The 9,755-nt window shown below is 48.1% G+C and overlaps 1 protein-coding gene across 1 annotated transcript; it reads right to left on the bottom strand.

Moving 5' to 3' along the window:
- Positions 1-2,172: 2,172 nt before the first annotated feature.
- IFT70B (intraflagellar transport 70B) lies at positions 2,173-4,750 on the bottom strand. The gene has a single exon (XM_009462334.2). It carries the CDS (start codon positions 4,681-4,683, stop codon positions 2,683-2,685), a length of 2,001 nt encoding a protein of 666 aa, XP_009460609.2. The 5' UTR covers positions 4,684-4,750; the 3' UTR covers positions 2,173-2,682.
- Positions 4,751-9,755: the final 5,005 nt, after the last annotated feature.

Below are 9,755 nucleotides of genomic sequence, written 5' to 3'. Positions count from 1 at the left end.
CACGGCCTTCAGCATCACCCAACCTGCTCAGAAACCTTGCGTTATCTGTCAGTGTGCTCTGGGAGGAAAAGCAGATAGAAACAGAGAAGGAAAAGGGAAGTACAGGGAAAATGCTGCTATTGACATTTTCCCTGGGGTTTTCCGACGTTTTTTCTTTCGTATGTCTGATCTGTTGCAACGGGATGAAGCAAATTCCAGACACGCTGACTGCCCTCTAGCCGTATTTTCTAAAACAGCCACATCTTGCACAACTCCATGTCCATTTATGGGGATTTTTCTTTTGTGGGGAGCGTGGCTGTTCTCCCTTCCCACCCTGCGGCCGAGGGCCCTGTGCCTTCCTCGTGGGCTGCCAGTATCTGTGAGCACGTACCAGAGCTGGCCGACCCCGTCACCTCCGCTTATTGGCGGTGGACCCCTGCGTGGCCCCGGAAGGCGAGAAAGAGATGAAGCGCTTAGTGCGGCTAATCCTGGCTGCAGCCCTAATGGAAGTCACGCACCGGTTGTACGGAAACCGCTAGAGCATGTGAACATCACCGAACGGTCAGCCATGGAAAGGTCTCTAAATTGCTCTCTATTAGAGGGCATTCAACATTTGCACAGGCGCAAATTTGCAAAGTGAATTTTTTTTAAATGTCCACTGACTTTTACAGAATCTGCACAATGAATATTAAATAAAGGGCTGATGTTCCCTAAGTCATTGCCCATTACTGCACTTCAGACGCCATTATGTGGTGTGACTTTTAAAAACTTTTTTTTTAAAGGTCATGCTGTTTATGCTGCATAATATATAATACAATTCCACTGTAAATTAGAAACATACTTTACAGCCTGCTGCTGTGCTTCATGGAGAGGAACAAGATTTGAAATCACGGTTCTCCTCCTCATGGGGAAGCACTTGTGGGAAATATTTAATATCACCGTAATCAGGGGCTTTATGGACTAGTAATGAGCTATGGAGGCCTTTCTAGGACACCTTGCTACATCTCCTGCCTGCTCTCTAGCCTGTCTAGAACGTTTTCCCATTCTTGACACTGTTAAACTTGATTTTACTTTACTGTTATAGGAAGTTTTGAGTAAACTGTAACATTACCTAACCCACAGTCATTTCCTTTAGCTACAGAGGATAAGCTCCTGACAGGTTTCTTGCCCAGCAGATAAGCAGAGTTGACTTTCTGTATGTTGAAATGGTTGCAATCTGGAAGGATTAAGGACTAAGTATTCTATTGCTTTATAACAGAGCAGCTTTCAAAAATGCTGTCCTCTTTCTTTCCAGGTAAACCACAGCATAGAAACTGGATTTTGAGGGACATGCAGCCTGATGCCAAATTCCCCTGTGACAGCTCTTCACGGAGCCAGTATCAAAGGTAAGCAAATGAGTTAAAGCCGCGGACCTTTGATCCTTATTTAAAAAACTTCAGGTCACACATGGCTTCAGAAGACAGAGTACACAAAAAGGAGAGCAGCCACGGGGCACAGAACCAGGCCGCGTAAAAACACTGAGAGGTATTTTGGTCTCACTTCACTGTGGAACACGTAATATGGTTGAAAAGGTATGGAAAGACTATTGAGAAAATACACTGTCTGATGCCAGTGTGATGGAGATGCTAAGTAAAGGAATTAAGCAAATAAACAGGGTTTCAGAGAGGTGCTAAGAGATGCAGGAACAGTAGCACAAGGAGAAAATTGAGAAGCGGATTTCTTTCATCTAAGGGTTGAAGTTGGAAGTTTTGCATGAAATGGAAGTTACATGCTTTTTGAGAAATATGGAAATTAATATAATTTCACATTCACAGAGTCTCTCACCAGAGACTGGTATAGTCTAAGAATGGTATTTGGATTAAAGGGGCAGGCCGGGCTGCAAATGGAGGACTGCGTTATTAAGTAGGCGCTCGCTGCCAAACAGGTCTGCAGGGCAGCAGCCGCTGCTCGGACGGCGCAGGCGCAGGGGCTGTGGGGGTCGCAGAAGCCGAGGGGCAGCACTGGGCACTGGCTCTGAAGCCAGCTATGTCCAGTCATAACGAGCTTTACTGCAAGGGTAGACCTAAACTGAGGTGCCATCCTAATGTATCCTTCTTGGCATGTGTTCCTGGTCCCTATATTAGGTACACAGTTTGCCAGAATACTCGTGCGTTATACCTGAGTTAGCAAAAGGCATTGTTAATGTTTGTAGGGCTGGTTTTTTATTATAAAGCCATTTTTTGTGTTCAAATATACTATCAACATGGTCTGTAACATATTAAAAATACCTTGGAAAAAGCAGAAGAAAGAAACATTTCACACACAGGAACAAATCAGAGAATTAGAACAGCTATTTCTTCAATTTCTGTGCTAGAAGAGATGGAAAACAAATTATTTTCAACTGTCAACCAATGAAAAGAAACTTGGTCAAAATTTCAGAAGGATAAAATATTTTATAGGTGAAAAACTCTATGATATTTCTGTAATGACGTTCTTGGGCAACACATCTTAAGGTGTATTTAACATGACGGATTACTGAGAATGCCCCTAGTTATTTGGTGCATGTTAATTTCATGCAAATATTCTGCTTTCCACTGCATGTTGTTAAAATACAGGACAAAATCTTTAAAGGTAAGCAATCGAGAAAAACCCATACCACCCTGGACCACCAGGTAAAAAAAGAACAGACACAAAGTTGTCATTTCCACTGTACGAGAACACCATTTACCCAGTCCACCCAATGATCTTATACATCAGTGCCCTCAAAAGCCTGGCTTCGTAGGTAACTGTATTTTTCCCACTGTGCATCCTCTTCTCTTCAAGGGGTTGCTCAATGACAGCTGGGATGTTTCTTCCATACAGCTCACATTGCTTCAGAAACTGAATGCACTCTTGAATAACACTGTCACGTAGCATGATCATGTGCTTGGACATGTTCTCCAGCAAGGACAGGAAACACCGTTTGGCGTAATACCATGTATCAGTGCTCAGTTTTTTGTTGTATGGCTCCAGGCTTTTAATGACCCTTGAAATACCAAAGTCGTAGTTTCCCTTCACACAGTAGAGGGTACCAATGACTAGATTGACAATGCAAAGATGGTAGATATTTTGATCAGGATTGTTATAGGACAACTGCTCTTCTCCCTTCTCGATCTTCCTCATCAGTTCCTCTGCGTCTTCGTTCTGGCTTGTCAGGATGTAGGAAACGCAGAGGTTAGCTAACACAATGGCACTGACATGGAGAATGTTGTCGTAGTGCTTTTTAACTATTGGCTCATAGAAGCTAATAGCCTCTTTATACTTGTTCTCTTGCATGAAGAGCACGTGAGCCACATTGAGCTTCCACACCTCATGTTCGTTACAGAACTCCACTGACTTGCGGAAAATCTTCTCTACCATTGTGTAGTTCTTCATGTCCCAGTAGATCTTTGCCTGAGCCATCAAGACAGGTACATATTTATCCAGAGTCTCATCATACTCATTAACCGCCTTTTTCACAGCTTCATCATCCCAATTTTGCCTAGCTTCCTGTACCTGCTTTGTGAGCTTTCTCAGCTGCTCAGTCAGTGTCCCTGCTGAATCATCTAGCTTGTGGAACGCCTCCTCAGGGGCAGTCTGACATGTGATAATGGCATCCAAGAAGTTGTACAAGTAAGGTGTGAGCAGTTTGTAGGTCAGATGGGCGTTCTCTGCCAGCACATCAGCTGCCAGGTCGTAGTACTGATGCTTGCAATAGAGGAGTAGCAAGTTTCCAAAAGTTTCTGGCGGACAGGGGTTCTGCAGCAGAAGAAACTGCAATTTCTCAAACCCTTCCGTGGGCTGGCTGTCCATGTTCATTAGTGCTTGGTTGTGCAGCGTGACTGGATCCAACTCCTCTTCAGCCCTCGGCGGCATATCTGTGAGCGCCTCCTGGGCTGCTTTCAGGTTGCGCAGCTGGTACTCAATGGCGGCCTTGAGGTTGAAGGCCTCCACCAGGGCCGTGCGGTGCAGGAGCAGGGTGTTGCCTACGCTGCGGACGTCGATGCCCTCAGTGGTCATGCCCACGCTGAGCTCTGGGTGCTGGTGGATGCCGCGCTCTATGATATCAGAGATGTGTTTGAGGGCAGGGGCATACTGCTTGGCCGCGTAGCAGCACAGCGCCATGTTGTAGGACAGCTCAGGGCAGTAACCCAGCACTTGCATGGCGCCGGCAAACTTGCCGCTGGCCTCTTCGTGCCGCCCCTGCCGGTACAGCAGGCAGCCCAGGATGGTCTCGGCGTCAGCCCGCTCCGAGGGGTCCTCGGCTGCTCCGGGCCCGCCGTCCGCAGCGGCGGCGAGCGCCTCCTCCACCAGGCTCTTGGCCGCCGGGAGGTCGCCCTGGGCATAGTGGACAGCCGCCTGCAGGCGCAGGGCCCGGCCCTGGTAGGCGGGGAGGTCCAGCAGCGGGCTGGCGGCCCGCAGGGCCTCGGCGTAGAGCCCGGCCTTGTAGAGGGCCTGCGCCTGGTAGAGGCGGTACGCGTCCAGCTCGGGGTGCAGCGCCACCAGCTGCTCGTAGCACTCGGCCGCCGCCGCGAAGTCCTGCAGCTGGTAGTGGCAGTAGCCCAGCAGGGAGAGGCCGCCCCGGGAGCGGCAGCTCTTCTGCAGCTCGCGGCTCAGCAGCGACACCGCCTCCCCGCACCGCCCGCCGCCGATCAGCCCGTAGACGACGGCCGTGTACTGCCCGTCGGGCACCGGCGCGGCCTCCATCGCCGCTGCCACGGCAACGGCCCCGCCGCCGCGGAAGCGGAAGCCGGGCCCCTCGCTGCCATGGCAACGCCCGCCGCCCGAGCGGAAGCGCTGCCCCGCCCTTCGCCGCCCTCGGCGGGCGCCGCTCCCCCGGAAGCGGAAGCGGCAGGGCGGGAGGCGGCGGGCCGCGGGGCACCCTGGGGGCTGCCGTGCCGGGAGCTGGGGCGCCGGTGCGAGGGCCGGTGGCAGCGGCCTCGGCGCTGAGCTCCCCCGCCGCTCACCCGGCCAGCCGGGCGCTGAAGAGCCGGGCGGGTGCCGAGGGAGGGGACGGCGGCGGCCGCTGCGTCCTGCTTTCTCTGTCCGCCGGTGGTGCAAATGGCAGCTGGTGCCCGAAAGGGACCTCTGTGCTTGCCTGCCATCTTCTGTTCCCTTTCGTGCCTTTATCTCCCGAGCAGTGAAACGGGCTGTTCAGTGACGATTCACTAGGGCTGTATTCAAAGAAGCGTGACCAGCAGGTCGGGGGAGGTGGTCCTGCCCCTCTGCTCCGCTCTCTGAGACCCCACCTGGAGCACTGCATCCAGCTCTGGGGCCCCCGACATAAGAAGGACACGGACCTGTAGGAGCGAGTCCAGAGGGCCACGAAGATGATTAGAAGGCTGGAGCACGTCTCCTGTCAAGACAGGCTGAGAGAGCTGGGGTTGTTCAGCCTGGAGAAGAGAAGGCTCCGGGGAGACCATATCACAGCTTTCCAGGACCTGAAGGGGGCCTACAGGAAAGATGGGGAGGGCTCTTTATTAGGGAGTGTAGTGATAGAACAAGGGGTAACGATTTTTAAACTGAAAGAGGGCAGATCTAGATGAGATACAAGGAAGAAATTCTTCACCATGAGGATGGTGAGGCACTGGAACAGGTTACCCAGAGGACTTGTGGATGCCCCACCCCTGGAGGTGTTCAAGGCCAGGCTGCACGGGGCTTTGAGCAATCTGCTCTAGCGGAAGGTGTCCCTGCCCATGGCAGGGGGGCTGGAACCAGATGATCTTTAAGGTCCCTTCCAACCTAAGCTATTCTGTGATTCCAAACTGGCTCAAACAGGTATCTCCTCCTAAAAACACTGCCTAGACCTGAATGTTTGCCCAGTTTCAAAAACTCAGGCAGCTGGAAAGAATAAAGAGGAAAATCAAAATTAGTTTGCTGATTTTTCAACTCCTTTATTTCTAAAACTTTCATAATAGTCTTTAATTCTCTTAAGCAGTAAGTGGTAGTGTAAAAGCAGGCCCTAAGTTAAACACACAGTCTTGGAACACAGGCCAGTATTTTACTGGTGTCTTGGGCTTTTTGAACATGAAACATCCCCTTCACAGCCTGTCGAGATCCAAAGCTTGCCGTGGCTGATGGAAGGGAGGATGTTTGTACCTTAGCACAATCTGCCAGCTTTCCTGAAGCTTTAAAAAAGTAGAAGAAATTATATCCCACTTGTCTGTAACTATTTCAATAATGTAATTGTTCTTTGGAGATCAGCAGGATATTTTTTTTTCTCCCCACAGTATTTCTACTGAACAATGATACATGCAGTATCACAGACTGTATAATCTGTGTCATTTCTGTACACGTGAATAGCTTTGTTAAAGGCACCAGCCAGATTTGGTTTCTGGTCTTTTCAGTGAAGTTAGGTTTGCTCCCAGGAACGGAAGAAAGGTCATGTTTCAAAAATCATATCTGGGCTGCTCAGTTGCACCTGTTTTTATGCTTTTCTGCTTGCATGATTCAGTAATCAATAGATACAGCTCTGATTCATCCCGACAAGGTATTTTCAAGGAAAAATAAAAAAAAAATCACAGCAAACCATTAAAATGATTTATTATTTTTTTAGAGAGACCAATAAAATCAAGTTGTTAATTTCAAAAACATGCTTTAAAAAGCTGAATCAGCATTGTTTGATCTACTAAAGCAAAACAAGGAGGGCAATAATGGTCTTAAAATGCAAAAAGGAAAAGGATGCAGAAGTCTTAAGTTACACATTTTGAACGTACGTAGGACTCACCTGCACTAGAAAATACACACAGTATTTCTGTGCATGTGTCAGTTGTTTCCCATAGGCAAAGGTTCAAAGTTTATAATGGTATTCCCCACACAACTGTAAGATGCAGTGGCCAACATGCTTATAAATTGGTAATTAAATACAAAGTAATCCAAGACAGAAAAGGTAACAAGCAATATGCAGTATGTATTCCAATACTGGCACATTCAAGTGATGGAAATCTCTGGATTTTCTCTCTCATTTCAGCTGATTTAGACTTCCCACTTCATTGTTATGTTAGAAACCATTCACATGATTTTACTCTTAAAAATCTTCCATTTCTTTGACAAAGCCAGTAAAAAAACTTCTTGCTCTACGTTTTCTTGCCCAGAACACTCTAAGCATTGGAAGCGTCTGTTAATATGTTTTACATAACCTAGAAATAAACCTGTTCTAAAATTTCACTCAATGCATAAGCGATCTATCAGTAACTAAAACCGTTTTAATTTTATGAAGGGAAAAGAAATTTTTGGCCTGTAGACTGAAACACTCCTATTTTTCCACTAGGATAAATTCAGCTAAATATTACAAATGACATTAGGCACTGCTGGTTGCAGTTTTCAACAATAGTTTGTGAGTACTAGTATTGGCTTTGTTGATAACTACAGGCACATTATGAGATTGCAGTGCACTCAAAGAAGGAGCAATTAGCAAGGTCACTAGTCCAGAAAAATGCAGCTGGGACCAAGGACGCCATCTGAAGGAATACCTGAGCTAAAATGAACCATACTCGTCTATTCTACGTCTCTGTTTTGCAGGGCACAAAACATACTCATGACCGCCGCAGCAAGATCCCTGGCCCTGCAGATAGTAGGGGCTGGCTGTGGCAGAGCTGCAGGGGGAGTTCAGTGTCTCATTGCCACAGGCGGCATCCGGTTTAAACTTCTGTGAGCTACTGCTGCCTACCCCTGTAAGTGCGATTCTGCTTTGGAGCAGGAGCAAAACTGTGCCCCCAGTCATGTTCTGTTGAAGCTGTTCTGTTTTGCCTGTGGGTCCCAGGCTGGGAGAAACGCAAACCGATGGGGCGCTTTTAGGGGAAATTGTCTGATTTGCCTACTCGAACTATGCCCAAAGACACCTCTTGGATGTCTCATTCTCAGGAGGCTGGAAACCCTTCTTCTGTCTGAGCCGCAGGAGAGCCTCTACCCCAGGTGCTCCTCGCCTTGAACAGCATTTGGTTTTCTGGTGGGGTCACAGTGTTGTGTTGCAGGGGAGCACTTTAATCCAGGAGGATGCACGTACGACCCCCTCCTGAGCTCTTCCACCGAAGCCGGTCTGGTCTGTGCATCTCCTAGGCGTGAAGCAGAAATTGGGGCTGTACCCCACAGGCGTCCCTTCCCCCTGCTGGGCACATGTAAAGGGCTTTGGCAGGAGGGTGGGAGACGAGCCCACCCTTGTGACTCCTGACAGGCTGGTGGGGAAGGTGCACCCGCAGCTCAAAAGCCTGCTCCAAATCAAGTAGGAGTTGAATGCCAGGCTCCTTCCTGATTACCCTACACAATACTACAGCAGTTCTGTTTTGTTGTTGTTTTTTTTTTTTATGGTGAGGAAAGGTTGATTTTGGTAAGGGGTTTCACAGGTGAGAATCCTGACTGGAATTACTGCGTGGCCTGAACTGTCTTTGAGGATGGGGATGAAGACCCAGGTTTTCTCCTCAGCTTTTTCTGCTGATGAAGTGAGGGCTGCTGGCTGGCCCCTGTGAGACCTCATGGCCTGTAACCCATGAGACAGGAAACCTGACTGAATTCAGGCTGTGGTTAGCACTATTTGGGAGGACACCCAGAAAAAAGGCATGGCAGTTGAACCAGCTCGAAGCACTTTTGGGGGAGAACGAAGCCCTTCTGACCCTATGGGTGGTCCATGTGCTCACCACATTTTAGCACTGGTATTGTAAATGCTAGAGCCATCGTTCAAGGCAACATTTCCACTAACAGCCAGGGCAAATAGCGAGGACTCTCCTACTGCTGAGACAGACCGGTGCGCATCAGGGCATCTCCATGGAAAGGCCAAGCAGTGCTTTACTACCACTGTCCTGGGTAACGGTGGGGTCTCCGCCCTCTTCTCCACATGCCCTCTAATTTGTCCTCGCCTCTTGTGGACCTGCATTTTATACGCAATCACAGAACTAAGCTGATTTCAATGGGTTTTGAGCTCTGCTAGTGCAGTGGGCAGGGAAACAAGGGAAAGATGGAGAATTCCGATTTAATAACCTGCGCAGTGATCTCTCCTGTGCACGTCTCGGAAGACTTTGGCAAAACTGACTGAAGTACTGGGAAAATGTTTCCCTATCAGAAACAATGAAAAGCAGGTACAATTTCTGTCTAGCAAGCTTGTAAGCACTAGCTAAGAAGTGTTTTCCACCATCTTAAAACACAAGAAACTTGCAATGTTTCTTTACCGTACTGTATGCTTCCACAAAGAATCTTCTTTTTCTCTCAAAAATGCAAATCTTTGGTGGGTTCCTAAGCTGAGTGTTAAAAAAAAATATTATAAGATTTTAAATTATTTTTTAAGATTGAGCTATACCACTTTCAGAGACCAAATGCTGTTCTGAGATGCACTACTGCGCCCCCCTGGTTTCCGTAGGGTTGTTTCGTTTTGCCTGAGAACAATTTGATAAAGATCTAGCTGTTCTCTCTCATTTTCTTCCTTGTGATGGAGGAACAGAACCATAACATTAGTCAGCAGTTTCTGAATTTTGACCCACAATAGCAAAGATACCAAAAGACAGGAGAAATAGATGGAGGCAATTACAAACAGTCACTTGATTGATGGTTGACATTGTTATCACTTCAGTTGTATGTCAGGTTGCGGTGGTGCCGAATCTCCATCCCTGCCGGTGGGTGTTGCCATGGGCAACAGCGCACTGAAGCCAATAAAAAGGAGACGAAATGAGGGGAGACTCAACCTTGGGGGGAGCTGTAGGGTATGCGCTATAAATTATGTTATACTTAGCAATACGCAACATCAAAATTCAGAAAAGCTGTGCGTGTACCTGCCAGCAGTACTATGTCAG

This window comes from Nipponia nippon, unplaced genomic scaffold (assembly GCF_047370975.1).
Source record: "Nipponia nippon isolate SJK-2023a ecotype South Korea unplaced genomic scaffold, ASM4737097v1 scaffold_5, whole genome shotgun sequence".
NCBI classification, from domain to species: Eukaryota; Metazoa; Chordata; class Aves; order Pelecaniformes; family Threskiornithidae; genus Nipponia; species Nipponia nippon.
This window is presented reverse-complemented; position numbering and strand designations above follow the sequence as displayed.

What these genes read in the sequence shown, in the direction of transcription:
- IFT70B (XM_009462334.2), bottom strand. Translation starts at nt 4,683, where the DNA reads ATGGAGGCCGCGCCGGTGCCCGACGGGCAGTACACGGCCGTCGTCTAC.